Source organism: Semicossyphus pulcher, unplaced genomic scaffold, assembly GCF_022749685.1.
Source record: "Semicossyphus pulcher isolate SPU_LCO1_2020_fin unplaced genomic scaffold, fSemPul1.0.p SCAF_16, whole genome shotgun sequence".
NCBI lineage: Eukaryota > Metazoa > Chordata > Actinopteri > Labriformes > Labridae > Semicossyphus > Semicossyphus pulcher.
In genome coordinates, this window is record NW_027211670.1 from 1,629,998 (window position 1) to 1,645,322 (window position 15,325).

Genomic DNA, 15,325 nt, shown 5'->3' on the forward strand with positions numbered 1-15,325 from the left:
AAACGGTCAAAGCAAAACGAATCAGTAAAACCCCTGACAGTGTACCCAAACAGGGAACATGTGGGCTGGACGGATAAACAGTACATAAAGCCAAGGGGGGTCAGATTCATTTTATTACCCTTTCAAATATTTCAGTTATCTCTTAAAACTTGTTACTGTTAATGTAGGGATTAAAGGAGCTTTAATATGTCGTTTTTTAAAATCTGTTCTCCTTCAATATATCTTACTTCTTCCAGATTAGGATTGGATACACAATTTAGGAATATAATATATAATATATATAATTAGGAATAACATTTCTAAACAGCACTGATATATAAGGCTTTCTGTTTTCTCATATTTTACAGGGGCTGAAATAAAAGTCAGTTTACAGAGCTGTGGCTGGAATAAGACGTGGGATTCAAAAAACCTCTTCGGAGCATTCATATGTTAAATTTGTTAATTTTAGCTTATTGTTTTATAACTTTTTCTTTGTTGGATACATTTCTGTGATGGAACAAAAATCTAATTTTGTAATGCACTTACATAATTATGGAAACATTTTACTAATAATAATGATAATAATCCATAAATAAACTTAGGTGGGAACCTAAGATACCCGGGCAACCCGGAACAAAAACACAGACGGACCAGTCATCCCGCGTCAGATGCTTTTAAATTATAGCCCAAAGTTTAACAAGAAGAGGGAAAAGAGAAACAATTTATTGATTCATCCTTTTCAACATTTCCTGATAGAGATCTAGGACACACCGTAACCGAGTGGAGCAGATAATCAGGATGGAAGATAACCTTTCTAAGCGCAACTGTAAGTTCATTTTCAAACACGTTCAGCAGCTCGCTAGCTAACTGTGACAACACCGAGGTTAGCTCCAACTCGTTCTAAAGCTGGTATTAACGTTACTGTTGGCCCATAATGTGGGAGAGAAACATACGTGCAATTCATATTGCCTAAGGTTCATTTTCACTGCCGGGTAGGTGAGTTATTAAACTGAAATATTCTGAGTTTAAACCATAATCACAAATTAGACACTGTGTTTTTAGCTTCGTAGCTTGCAGTTGTGTGATGGAAATGTATGTAGTAGCTTCATAACAAGAATTAAAACAGTTCAGTTATGTTTTGTAAGGAAGGATTGTTTTAGGGATTGCTCTTTTATTAAGCTTTGAGGTTTTTGCGTTGAAGGATAGAAAATAGGGTTTGTTAAAGGCTGCTAAATACGCTATCTAAACGTGAAGAAAGCCACTTGCTGAATTTTGTTCATTAATTGTGCAGCCTATCTAACACACTCTGTTTACATCCAGGTTCCCCTCTTCCCCTCTCCGCTCTGCGACTCCTTGTGCCCCCAATCCGGCTGGTCTCTGCAGCAATCTGGCAAACCATCCAGCAGAAGAATGTGGCTGATTATGGGATGCTTGAGGAGTTTGTTTCCATGGTTACAGACATTGTTCCAGAGCTACTCACCACTCGTCAGAGGGCCCAACTTCTCCTGGGCCTCAGAGCGCGGGTGAGGAGGAGCAGCAGTCAATTATTATCCATGAATAGTAACTAATGTGACGGTTAATTTGGGCTTTCATTAACACAGCGTCTTTTTCTACATTAGATGATTTTGACAACTTTTTTTGTGTACTTGTGAGGCTGCTTTGGTGGAACGCTTTAAGTTTTAAGGGGCTTTTGTTATTTTTAAACTTGAGCCATATTTGTTCTACTTATTATTGACTAAAATGGAAAGAAAAGTTTGCAAATTGCTTCGTCTTTGAGACAGTTGTGTTGTAATGGATGCAACATAACCTTTGGGTGCAAATGCGTCCGTTCAAAGTACGTCTGTTTGAGATTGTCTTAATTTCTGACAGGCTCAGATGTGCTCAGATGTGTCTGACAACATAACAGAAAGGATCCATGCAGATAGATTCTTTTTAAAAAGTTTTGATGCTTTATTTTTAACCAGCAACAGAAGTCCAATCCCTCCCTTCAAAGCCACCAGAATCCATTAACAAAAACTGTAGTTTTACCTTGCACAACACCAGAGTTGCATGACCCCCGCCGCCTCGACTGGTTGGTTTGTAACGAACCAATCAAGGCAGCAGTAGACTGGTTACTTCACTGTTCTGTCAGTTAAAATTACTGTTTTCTGTCAACCTTCTCTTGTGGCTTTGAAAAGAGAGATTTAACGGCTGTTTCTGGTTAAAAAAAGGACTTTGATCAGGAACATTTGCTATACTAACTGTGCTAAATTAGATTATTGGAGATTTTTTCTCCTTCTGTGTTCATAAAACGCTCCGTCTCTGTTGTTTCAGCTGATTCTCGAGTTGTGTCAGTTAGAAGCTGACTCTGAGCTCATTCAGCCTCACCTGGACAGAGTGCAAAACCTGATCCATGAATGGGTCATGGAGGTGAGTTTGGTCTCTTCTAAAATCATACATTTCAAAAGAATCTGTGTTATCTGCTTGTGACCTTATAATGCTTCTTTCATGTTATGCAGGATGGGACTGTAGATATGGAAGTGCCAAACTCTGAATTTGTGGATCTAGTTAAAAACCTGCTAAAGAATCCTGAAGAAAGGGAACTCTTCTTTCAGGTCAGTGTTATTGTTGTACCTTGAATTAATTTTTTTTGTGTGAAATCAATGATTTCTCTCCATCCTGAAGTCAGAGTACTTCCCTTCCATGTTTGTGGTCTAAAATGTTATATTTCTGATTATGTAATGAGCTCAGTCGTTGTAGTTTCTAAAAAATAAGAAAAACACACTTCATGTCTTTCAGAAAAATTTCCCTGAAGAATTTGGTCCCACGTACGATGAAGCACTTCACACCTTAATGTGGATGTTTCTGTCCAGACTCGAGGAGTTTCTTCCTCTTCAGACTTTCCAACAGGTACATAGAGTGTAAAATGTTACAGAGATGCAAGGTGTTGCAGTGGTTAGCACTGTCTCCTCACAGCTAGAAGGTTCCTGGTTTTAATCCCGGTTGAGACGTAGTGAGCCTTTCTGTGTGGAGTTTGCATGTTCTCCCTCTTCCTCCCACAGTCCAAAGACACGCTTGTTAGGTTCATTGGTGACTCTAAATTAGGTGTAGGTGTGAGTGTGAAAGATTGTCTGTCTCTATGTGTCAGCCTTGTGATTGTCTGGCAATCAGTCCACGTGTAACCCCGCCTCTCGCCCAATGACAGCTGGGATCAGCCCCCCACGACCCTGAACAGGATAACTGGTATAGATGATGGATGGATAGTTTTGCCAGTAGATTGCTTCAGCTGGCAGCTGTGAAGTGGGCTGTAAAGCCCATTGTTGCAGAGAAACTTGCAGCGGTGCGAACTCATTAGTTGCAGAGCGTCTGAAGCCGTTGCCTGGAGTTGCAAAAGATTTGACGTGTCAAATCTCCAAATACAGTTTTAGAACTGAATGATGTAGCTATTTCACTTCAGCCAATCAGTAAACAGCATAAATTGGCGTAGGCACGCTGCCTCTGGCGCTGCAGTAGCCAAAGACGGCTCCAGATCCTCTCTTTCCAAAGTCTCTGTCTTCGACGTTTATTGACAAAGAGTCGGTCTAGACCTGCTCTTTCTGTAAAGTGTCTCGAGATAACCCTGGTTATGATTTGGCGCTATACAAATAAAATTTGATTGATTGATTGATTGATTGATTAATCAGTGTTACAGCTAACATTGTGAGCATGTCACTGTCACAGTCATCCACTTCTTTTTAGAACGACAACAGAAATCCAGCTAGTTCATTCATGCAACCTCGGCCTAATACTAACGTTTTAGTATTAACTAACGTTATAGTATTAACACAGAAGTTAAGGGGTATGTCAGTGCATCGTTACTATGGAGACGGTGAGCTGCGCCTGTGCGCGTTACATTGCTTTCATGTGAACGGCCCAGTTTGAGAGCGTTTATGATCAGATGGGATTCTTTTGGCAGTTGCATCCAGTCTCATTGTGAATCAGTGATCTGAACTGGCCTTAATGGCTTCAATATAATGTAACGTATTATCCACAGTTTGTCACTCGAAGTGTCACAGAAACGATAAATTGCTCCCTTGAAGCAGCTTTTTTTGTCAATGGAGTCTGGTGTGTTTGCAGAGAGCGATGTAACATCTGTTTGTGGTTAAAACAATCATCTTCCTCTGTGACAAAAAGGTCTATCTCTGTAGGGATCCTTTCTGTGATGTTGTCACACACTTAGAATAACAATCTGAGCCTGTCAGTGGAAACAACAAGAACTTTTAGTGGACGCACTTTGATCCATCAAGGATTATGTTGCAGCCATTACAGCCTGTTTCACTGCTGCAGGATGAAACTATCTGCTGGAGCAATGACGTAACAAAAAGTCACTGAGAAAATATGTAAAAAAAAAAAAATAATAATAATAATAGGGCCCACTTGCAGTTATCCATGAATTTTTCTTTTTTTCACAGTGATGCATCTCTTTTGACCTTTTCTTCCATCATTACTTTTTCATTTTCTTCAGGTGGCCTCCTCTTTTGGTGAGGTGTCCTCAGTTCTGGAGGACTGTGTCGACTCGGTCTCTCGATGTCAGGAACTCAAAACACTGCTGCAGTATCAGAAAGACCTCAGCCAACTGGATCACAATGGCAAGCCCTTAGTTACTCTAGTACTAAAGTTTATAGTTACTCATTTCATTTTAATTGTTTGGTTTTGCACCTTTTATGATGAATGAGATATTAATTAGGACCGCTCTGCAGTTTTTTACTACGAGTGTAAAAAAAGAAATGTGGGTGAATCATTGTGTAGCTTTCTAACAACTTTTATTCTGATGCTTTTTCTCTCCTCAGATGGTGCCTTGGATGGGGCCTGCATTATTTCAGCTCTCAAGCTTCCCTCTGTAGAAAGAAGTGAGACTTATAAAACACAACCACCAGCAAGCATCTGGGAGAAAGTGCTGTCATGTACATCAGATCTGGAGAGGGAATCTTTAACCTTGATTCATGAAGCACAGATAAAGACGGACACACACATGGAAGATCAGACCAGTGAGTCAGAGGTTTGTGAAAGTAATTGGCCTCTTGGGGAAAATGGCACAGCTGGGATTTGTGAAGAAATTACAAGACATGAGGGAAACGTTGTCCTGCTTCAAAGTCAAGAAGAGGATGCTTCTCGCCGTTTAAAACAATGCCATGTTCAGCTAAAAAGACTGGACGTGCCGCTCTCTCTGCAGCCTCGACCTGTGAGAGCAAACAGAGGTCTGAGGATGAAAAAGATTCTGTTGGAAGAGAAAAGAGAACTTCATGAAAGGGCCCTCCCCGCCTTCAAATCAGCTTCAAGGAAAACCCCAAACAGAGCTCTCTCAGAGGTGTCTGACAATGAGAATTCAAGCAGCAGAGACTCATGGTCTTACTACTCTGATGACGACTCCTTCCATAAGACTTCCAGTCCCAGTGTGTCTGGTTCATGGTCTAACTACTCTGATGATGAGTCTTCCTTTGAGCCTCCAGTCAGGAGTCATACAGAAGATGATTCATTGTCAAGCTGTTCAGATGAAGATGCTTCCTTCATGGGTTCTAAAAATGTCTCCGACAAGAAAGCTAGCACCACAAAAAGGAAAGTTGAATGCTTTATTTGCAAGGAGCACCTGAGCACGAGCCTGAGAACTCACATGAAAACCCACTTTCCCACCGGTGATTACGCCTGCCCTCGGTGCGATAGCAGGTTTACACTCTTCACGTCTCTGAGGCAGCACCTGAAAAGAATCTGCTTTGAGTACGGTCAGCGGCAGGTTGATCCAGAGAAGCCAGATGAAGCCAAGAATCTTTACAAATGTGACAAATGTGAAGAAGCATTCAGGTACAAAGTCTCACTGGAGAAGCACAAACTGACCCACAACGATCTCTACTGCAATGTGTGCAGGAAGGTGTTACAGGACGCAGCAACGCTGGTGAGGCACAAGGCTTCTCACACCCCGTTTCAGTGTAACCGCTGTGAGGAGACCTTCACTCTGTTTAAGCCCCTGTTCAGGCATTACCAAAACATCCACAAAATCAGCAAGCCGTTTAGCTGCATCCATTGTGGGAGGACTTTATCCAAGCTGCACGGTTTGATCACGCACGAGTGGAAACATACCGGTCATCTGCCGTTCCAGTGTGCTCAGTGCGGCCTAAGAGTCAGAACGGACTCAGATCTCATTTCCCACCAAAGAGTCCACACCAGAGAGAAGCCGTACCTGTGTGCAGAGTGCGGCAAGACCTTCTCCCAGAGGTCCAACCTGCTGCGACACTTAAATCTCATCCATGGCGAGTCTCGAAACGAGAAGAAGTATTCTTGCTCCGAGTGTGACAAATCCTTCAAAGAGAAAGGAGCCCTGAAGAAACACCAGAGGAGCAAACACTTTGAAACACTGAAGCAATTATTCCGTCATCCCTGCCCGTACTGTGGAAAGATGATCTCTGCTTCAACAATCGCCAGACATAAACTGATCCACACCGGAGAGAGACCTTTCAAATGCACCGTGCCTGACTGTGACAAGAACTTCAGGTCAACCTCTGAAGTGAAGAGACATGTCCTCATTCACCATTCAACAGAGAGACCGTTTAAATGTGACGACTGTGGGAAGGGCTTCATTAAAAAGTGTTATCTAAACGCACATGCTAAAATACACTCTGGGGAGAAGCCGTTTGTTTGCCATTGCTGCGGAAAGGCCTTTCCCAAGATCTACAGCATGCAGAGACACAAAAGACTTGTGCATACAGTTGAAACAAAGTAAGGGTGCTCAGTTAAAAAGCAGTGTGTTAAACTTCTCGAGTAGGGCCTCACTTTTCAATCAGCGACTGAATACAAGGGGCGGGCGTAGCATCTGGGTCTAAGAAGTCAAACCAATCAGACGGTCCAAAACTGCATTCTTTCTAATGACCAGGAGGGGGAGACGCCAGTGGTTGCAAAAGTAAATACAATGTCAGAGAAAGTGAGCCTGCTTATCTCTTGATTTATTTCCTCAGTAGACATTTAATTAGTTTATGGCCTCAATCTGTAGTTTCATTTAGTCAATGACGCTCCCATTTAGAGTCACACAGACCATAAAGCAGCGGAGGGTTTAGGGCGGGGCTACCTGTGATTGACAAGTTGCTACCACAAAAACCGGAAAGAATGCTTTTTCAGCGTTAAAAGACTAAAAGACACTCTGAGGAGTCAGCTGAATTAATATCACAGTTACCATGAATTAGGAATGCACCTACCTAACCAAGCTACAATAGCGCTAGCTTATAGTGTTTGCTAAACCCAATCGTTTCTCTTCAGCTCCATCCTCTCATCAAAATATGGTCATCTCTGCCTCCTAATACCCAATGTGACTATAAATGATCCACAAACCAATGGGTGAAATTAAGTCTGCTTGATCAAGAAACAAGTCTGTGTACCAAACATAAGGGTTCAAAGGAGCTTTATAAAAAAAACAAAACATTCTTAACATGGAGACTAACCTTTGGTGGACCTTGCATTGGATGCAAAATGGATTTGAGTGTGCGGGTGAGACTGCCTTCATGCATGTTCAGGTTCTGCATTGATTTAGCATCTCACCTCTATAACATTATTAGACCAGCTATGGACAGTTTTTAAGAACATTTGGCCATCGCAGGACTTCAGCGCCCATGTAAACAGGTTAGAGCATCCACACAGCCTGCTCATGAGAGAACAGCCCAGAGCTGTACACTTGAAATGCCTCGAGTGATCTAAGTTTTGTATCCTTTTTTTAAGAACTCTCTATTACTCATACAATGTGAAGAATCTCTAGAGTACTATTTTAGGCATAAGATCAAACAAATCTGATTTTATCACAGAATACTACAACCTGTTCTTGTTTGCTATTTACTGTTTTTCTTGACACCTGCATTGAGATATTTGAAATAAATGAAAACCATACAGGACAACATGACTCTTCTTGACTATAAGCTTTTGAGACAGTGATCACCAGAAAATGTACTTTAAACTGACAATCTCGAAGATTTCAGTTTTGTTTTCTTGGGTGACACCTAATGGCGGTATACAGTAATTGCAGGAGGACACTTCCCAATTTAACCAGACGTCCACGGTCGGCTCCGGTTGTAACTCTTGATTTTCCTGGCTGACGGTCGCTTTCCTTTTCAGACGGTTTGCTTCATCTGAGCGTCGAGTTTGTTTCTTTTTCTTTGGATTTTCACTTCTTGTTGAAGTTGTATCTGTAGTCATTCATCTTTTCTTTGTTTGTTCAGCCATAGTAGATTACTGTTTACTCACAACACTCGCAGAGAGCGGAAAAGCAGCTGCTTAGCTCCGCCTACCCTCTCTGGCAGACCAACCACTGCTGGCTGATGGAAAACGCGTCACTAACTGGGCGCCGCTTGTGATTCTTTCCGCGAATGTTACCACCGACACCCAGTCCATAATATACTGCAAATGTAAAGGCTTTCATCAGTGGACCATAGGCTCAATCTCCATTGTGTTACCCCATTCGGTGATAGATAGAAACTGAACAGACATTTATTTACATGAAAATCCTCGAGATTATATCTTTAATATCAAAGTAGAAAGAAAGAAAGAAAGAAAGAAAGAAAATGGATTTCCTACAAATGTGCCCACAGCAATCTGTCTACATTGGTTGAGAGATTATGTTTTATACTTTAATTTAAAAGTTTGCTTTGCTCTTAATTTGAAATTAGTATTTTTCATCCAGTGATTTCAATACAGATTAATACATCTCTACTGTTGGAAATAATAAGTATTTTCTACTTGCATAAATTATTACCAAATTTCATGTCACAGTCAATTTTGTATCAACCTTAGTAGGTATTTCATTACACTGATGAAGCCTTTAAAGTGAAATTGAGTAAATATGGATGCAGTGCCTTTCTTTTGGGAACATATTCAAATGTTTTGATATCTAATATAACTTCTCAGCTGTGTTGTTTTGTAAATACTTAAAGCAACATACATTAAGCATATGTGTTTGTTTCTTTCTTAGACTCAAAACATTAAATTATACAAGGAAATAGCTTTTTGGTAGGCCTACTACTACTTTTTTAGCTTAGTATCCAGATAAAGTGCATGTTTTTATTCCAATTAACTGAAGCAGGGTGAAGCGCTTGGTGATCAGGGTCTGAAGGGAGAATTGGAGAGAAGAAAATGTTAGACTAAAACTATTCTTGTACATAACCTTATTAAGAATACAAATGCGTGTTAGATATTAATGTACTTAGCAGGTTTGGGTGTATGACCAAAAATAACTTTGTCTTATTTAAATATTATAGACACATATTATTAGACGGTAAGGCGAGATGACGACCAAATGCCAAATGATGCGGAACTCTCAACCGCCGAAGCTTCCTGTCGGATTGTTATTCCGGACGGAACGCTAAGCAGCCGTTGACGCACAAAGATCGCCCGAGTGACTTAGATCTCTGGACAGAAACACCGCTAAATATTTAGTTTGACTCTGGTCGAGCGAATTATATTTTTCCCCCTGACTGTGATGTAAGTGCGGCAAACACTCAGCATGGACGGAGGTGTTTCCGACTTACCCGGTGAGTATTTACGGTTACAGACGGATTTGTTTGGCTAGGCCGCAACGCAGCCCGCGCGCGGGAATGGTAATGCTAACTCAGTCAGGAAATAGCAGTTTCTAAACAAAATTTACAGCTTAACGTGTTTGAATTGGTTGTAGACTATCATTGATATCTCCGTGTTAATCCTCTATTAAAGTCGGGTAGCTGGGTTAATAGCATTATATGCATTAAGTGTCACTTTTCGGAGTACGTGCTGACGTTAAGCTAGAGGTTGTGCTAGCTTGGCTAATGCTAGCTAAACTAGCTGTAGGAAACTGTCTAATCATTGAAGAGAAGTGCTTCTGTTGATCATAAATGAGCAGCGACACCCATAACAAGTTGTTCAAACATATATCTGGATGGTGGTTGCTGGTAAATGTATGTGTGATTATGATTTAGTAATTCATTTTATGCAGCACCTTTTTCTGTTATGACAGATTGCAAAAGCTGGATATTCAAGTCAAGCCCTTTAATTTATAAAGCACATTTAAACAACATGCGTTTGCCAAAATGATTGTATTGTTCATGTTAAAAGGTAAGAATCTGCCTCAGTACAGGAATACATGACAGGGGGAATAATACAATGTAAAGCATTAATACATAATATAGTATAATTTATAAAACTAATACGAAGTAAAAGCAAGAGGTGAGTCGAAATAGGGTCGACATGGATAAAAAATGTCAACGTTACAGCAGAAAGTATTTATAAAAAGGAAAATAAATACTGTTAGGAAAATAATTTCGATATATCTTATTATTTTTCTATCAACATGTTATATATGGTCAATCTTTGTCACGCAAATGAAAGTGAATACATCTACTTCAACCAGAACTTTACATTTAGGTGTTAAAGATGAGTTCAAAGAGATAATTTTTACTTAAACATTACCTGAGCCTATACAGATATCTTTAATATCTTATATTGGCCTTATATCATTAGCTGACTGTTGATCAGGTGCTAATATATGACATTTGTATTTCTGATTGAAAGGTTGTTTTCAGTCATGGTCTAATTTGCAAGTGTCTTTCTTTTTTAAACAAAAATATGTTTTTCCCTGTTTGCAGGTCCCACTCTTCCCCTCTCCGCTCTGCGCCTCCTGGTCCCACCTATCCGCCTGGTCTCTGCAGCCATCTGGCAGACAGTAGAGCAGAAAATTGTGTCAGATTATGGGCTGCTAGAGGAGTTTGTGTTTATGATTACGGAGCTGGTTCCACAACTTCTTTCAACAAGGCAGCGGGCTGAGCTCATTCTTGGTCTCAGAGCACGAGTGAGTTCTTGCTTATCTAATATAGTTTGATTCTGTCACCTTTTACTGTTTCCTGTTACTTTTGTGACACTGTAATTCTGACAAGACTCTACCTGTTTTGTAACAACATGTAAATCAGGAGGTTATCACAAAACCACACGTGCATTAGGATTAGATGCACCAGGGATATCTCTAACTGAAATATTGAGAAGTTGCTTGTAAAACGTGTCCAGTTAATGTAAGGGATTCATTCATCAGAGAAATGTGTTTGACCTCCAAGGTTTTTTAGACTCAGCAGCAGGCAGATGAAACGCTGTGGGTTGTACTTTTCTGTCAGAGTCAATTCCTCATTGTTGCTGCTGTCCTCGGATTTTAGCTGATCCTGGAGTTGTGTCGCTCTGAGGAGACTGCTGATCTCCAGATTATTCAGCCACATCTTGATCGAATGCAGAACCTCAGATCTCTGTGGAACGTTGAGGTGAGTTTTATGCCAACCATACACTTATAGTCTGCCACTAAAATGTATTTAGATGTGAGAGGGTGTCAACCTTTTAGGCTTTTTAATCACTGGAGATCTTGCAGCTTTTTGCCACAGCTGCCCTTGTGTGCGTAGTGGTTTTTGTTGTCTACAGTGATGTGAGCTGGGTTAGTGTTATGAGCTAGTTGGCAGCTTCAAATTTTAATTGGAGCTACTACTGCTGTGCTAACACTGAGTGCTAACAGCAAGCTGGCATCCAACTATGGCGGCACAATCAGTGAAAACACAGTGACAGCAACCTTCCCTGAAGTCCCCTGTACCATGTACCAATATCTGCTTCATTTTTAATGCTGGAGAGAGCACTGATATTAGTTGTTAATGTTCATGTCATTAAACTTCATTTGCAACCAACACTAAAAACTTAATAAACATAATAAAACATAATAAACATGTTTGATTTGACTTTAGGCAGTTCTGACTAAGTCTTGTGACCGTTGATTGGGCTGTCTTGATCAGGGTTGTTTTCTTTCATTTTCATTTTTTGTTGATTATTTTTATAATAATAATGATAATAAAATGTAAAAGACATTATTAGACATCACAGGTTTAGGGTGCAGATGTTGGCGTTGCAACACTCTTTTCTCATCTGCCATCTTTTCTTGCAGGCGAATAATCCAGAACAGGATGTGTCTGACTCACATTTCATGGGTCTTGTCCAAAACCTGCTGAGAGATCCTGAAGAGAGAAGAAACTTTTTCCAGGTAAGATTTTTGTTTTCTGCATTTTTTATACACAGATGTCAGATTATAGGAGTTTACTTTACAGGGAATTCTCTGAAGTTCATCATGTGCCCATGTTGAGCAGTTAAGGCACATGATGATGGAGCAAACCATGGTATATCTGGACAGCTCACATATTTAACATTGATTATTTTTTCTTTGTGTTCCAGGATGTTTTTCCAGGAGACTTCGGACCCACATATGACAAAGCCATCCAGACACTAATGTGGCTGTTTCTCTCCAGACTTGAAAAGCTTCTTCCAACTCAGACTCTCCAACAGGTAAACCTCTATCAATTTAAAAATGTGTTACTGCACACACAACTTTTTCCTTCTGCTTTATACTCCTACACTAAAGAACAACATTTTATTAGAACTTCAGACTGTTTAAAACTTGTAACAGAGGCTTTCATTGCATATTTAAAAATATTGAACAATGTGTTGAAAATGTACCTTTGTGGTCTCACATTAGTTTTTATTCTGTCGGTCAGATTGCTTCTCTGCTCAGCGACACATCGTCCATTCTGAATGAATGCATGGAGACTTTCGCTCAGCCGCAGGAGCTTAAATCCCTGCTGGACACCCACAAAGACCTCAGCCAGTTAGGGGACATAGGTGAGCTTCTCAGAATATTAATAACCTATCTACGGGGTGTATTAATATTAAATGGGGGTTATTCACTGTAATAAAAAGGGTATTGCATAGTACTGTACCTTTTTTATACCAGTTATTCTTCTTTCAGCAAATGTGGTTGTCTGGACCGAGCAGCTGCATTTGCACAACACAACATAATATCCATCAGAACAGTTCAGAATAGATTTAATAATCTAAAATCTGTACTGTTCTTCTCTTTTCAGAGTCTTACATTGTTGACAGTGGCATCTTGTCTGCGCTCTGTCTCCCTCCTGTGGAAAGAGTTGTGATTGTCAATGAACAAACAGAAACAGATGCAGAGAGCGGACTCGTGTACACAGTCTGCACAGAGATGGAGGTGGAGTCTGAGAACAAGGAGGTTTACGTTGAGGGAAGTAGGACTTCTGAAGACCAGTGGTTTGGTATCGGTAGTGAGGTAAAAGCAGAAATGGACACCGAGGTGGTTACAGACCCCATCGAAGGCGCTGAGGCCAGTGAGAGTGAAATGGCAGACGAACAATCTGGAACGCTAATGATTGGAGAAGACGGTCAGGTGACAGTGCTCGACGCAGAGGAGAAGAAGCCAAAAAGACGAGGAAGGAAAAAGAAATGTCCTGCAGATGAAGACTTTGAAGTACAAAGCAGAGCAAGGGGCAAACAAGAAGATCCAGATTATGATGTCTTGTGGGAAAGACCGGTACGAAAGAACCGTGGACTCAAGATGAAACGGTACTTGTCACAGTGGAGGAAATCAGGAAAGACGCAGGGTAGTAACACTGCTAACAGCGGCACTAAAAGGTTTGGCAGAGGTCGAGGTTCAGCAAAGAGCAATGACTTGGATGAGAGAACATGCAAAGTGTGTGGAATGGTGGTAACTCGTGCCAAGTTGTTGGAACGTCACATGCTTCGACACTCAGAGGAGCTGCCATTTTCTTGTACTGCGTGTAAGAGTTTTTATAAAAGCTTGCGCTACTTGCAGCAACACAGATGTCCGAATAAGCCAAAAGCAAAGCGGGGCAGGAAACCAAAGATACAAGTGGCTGCAGCCGAGGATGGAGAGCAATCATCCAGCGTGGTTCCTTTAAACGTGACCAGTGAAGGGCAGCCGTCAGACAATGCAGACCAGGACCTAGACTACTCACAGTCAGCAGAAAGATCTTCCCAAGATCCAGAACAGGGAAGTCCAGAGGATAAGAGTGTGATAGAAGGTCCGTTCTATTGTCCTCACTGTAGCGTCGAGTTTAAGTGCAAACAGACTTTTAGGTTCCATTTAAGGAACATTTGCTACAGCGAGCAGCAGGTGGACCCAGAGAAGCCTGAGGATGTGAAACACTGTTTCAGGTGTGACGAGTGTGACAAAGCGTTCAAGTACAAATCAACACTGGATTCCCACAAACAAACTCACAACCCGCTCTACTGCGAGGTGTGCATGAAGCTAGTACGAGACTCAGAGGCCTTGGCCATGCACAAGGAATCCCACACGCCATTTCAGTGCAACCAGTGTGAGGAGAATTTCCCCGTGTTCAAGGCCCTTCATAAGCACTACATCGACATCCACAATCCCACCGAGCCTTTCACCTGCACTCACTGTCAGACAACATTCGCCAGTCTGAAGCGTTTCATCAGACACGAGTGGAAACACACTGGTTACCAACCATTTCAATGCACTAACTGCAGTAAAAGATTCAGATCATACTCTGACCTCGTGGAGCATCAGAAAAAACACACAAAGGCATATCCATTCCTCTGCTGGGAGTGTGGAAAGAAGTTCCGGCACGGTGTAACGTTGACTAGGCATGTTCAGCGCGTGCATCACTCCGGCGAACCCATAGTTGAGAAACCATCGTCAATCTTCACCTGCGGTCAGTGCGGGAAGACCTTTACTTCCAGGAGATGCCTTCTTAAACACGACAACTTCCATCACAAAGGGCTGCGTTTCCCGTGTGAGCACTGCGGGAAGGGATTCTTTGGGAAGGACGCGCTGGTGCGGCACACTTTGATCCACACAGGAGAACGGCCTTTCAAGTGTGACGACTGTGATAAATCTTTCAGATCCTCCGCAGAATTAAAGATACACAGGAGATACCACACCGGGGAGAGACCGTTTAAATGCAACATCTGTGAAAAAGGTTTCGTCCAGTCCTGCTTTCTCACCTTACACATGCGAACCCACACAGGAGAGAGGCCGTATGTTTGTACAGTTTGTAGCAAAGGCTTTTCAAGCCTGCACGGCCTGAAAAGACACCGGAGACTTGTTCATGCATAGTTATTGTTAACATAATACTAACTCCCATAGGGATGTTCTATTTAACGTTCTCCTGTTAAAGGAGGTCAGAGGTCAACATCAGCAGAACTAAATGAACTGTGGAGGAATTGACCTTGCTAAAGGACACTTCAGAAGTGTGGATGCTCGCTGAAAAAGGAGAATTAAAACCAGGTGGTCCAGTTGAAGGACATTTTCTTTCAAATGCCATAAATTAATCTCTGTGGCTGTCGCAGTGCAGATCATTAGGAACTGTGTAATTGTATAGTGAATAATAAAAATTTAACTTTGTATTTTTTACAGACTTGTTTGCTGTAGTTCTACAAAAGATTTGTATGTACAAATGATATAAACCTTGTTTCCCTTTTCAGAAATGATTTCTTTTTGTTGAATAAATTAAAAAAA

The 15,325-nt window shown here is 41.2% G+C and overlaps 2 protein-coding genes across 2 annotated transcripts; both read left to right on the plus strand.

Annotated features, from left to right (window-relative positions):
- The first annotated feature begins 644 nt into the window (after window positions 1–644).
- Window positions 645–7,853, plus strand: LOC138593829 (zinc finger protein 184-like). Its single transcript, XM_069664911.1, has 7 exons — window positions 645–805; window positions 1,300–1,502; window positions 2,293–2,388; window positions 2,478–2,573; window positions 2,758–2,868; window positions 4,463–4,586; window positions 4,788–7,853. Exons 1-7 carry the CDS (start codon window positions 778–780, stop codon window positions 6,710–6,712), a joined length of 2,583 nt encoding a protein of 860 aa, XP_069521012.1. The 5' UTR covers window positions 645–777; the 3' UTR covers window positions 6,713–7,853.
- Window positions 7,854–9,335: 1,482 nt separating this feature from the next.
- On the plus strand, window positions 9,336–15,284 carry LOC138593828 (zinc finger protein 420-like). The gene is made up of 7 exons (XM_069664910.1): window positions 9,336–9,500; window positions 10,587–10,789; window positions 11,145–11,246; window positions 11,912–12,007; window positions 12,196–12,306; window positions 12,516–12,639; window positions 12,882–15,284. The coding sequence occupies exons 1-7, from the start codon at window positions 9,473–9,475 to the stop codon at window positions 14,921–14,923; spliced, it is 2,706 nt and encodes a 901-aa protein (XP_069521011.1). The 5' UTR covers window positions 9,336–9,472; the 3' UTR covers window positions 14,924–15,284.
- The last annotated feature ends 41 nt before the right edge of the window (window positions 15,285–15,325 follow it).

Coding starts and splice junctions, on each gene's coding strand:
- LOC138593829 (XM_069664911.1), top strand. CDS start 778: ATGGAAGATAACCTTTCTAAGCGCAACT. Junction 2,389..2,477: donor TCCATGAATGGGTCATGGAG/GTGAGTTTGGTC, acceptor CATGTTATGCAG/GATGGGACTGTAGATATGGA. Junction 4,587..4,787: donor CAGCCAACTGGATCACAATG/GCAAGCCCTTAG, acceptor TTCTCTCCTCAG/ATGGTGCCTTGGATGGGGCC.
- LOC138593828 (XM_069664910.1), top strand. CDS start 9,473: ATGGACGGAGGTGTTTCCGACTTACCCG. Junction 10,790..11,144: donor TTCTTGGTCTCAGAGCACGA/GTGAGTTCTTGC, acceptor CTCGGATTTTAG/CTGATCCTGGAGTTGTGTCG. Junction 12,008..12,195: donor AGAGAAGAAACTTTTTCCAG/GTAAGATTTTTG, acceptor TTTGTGTTCCAG/GATGTTTTTCCAGGAGACTT.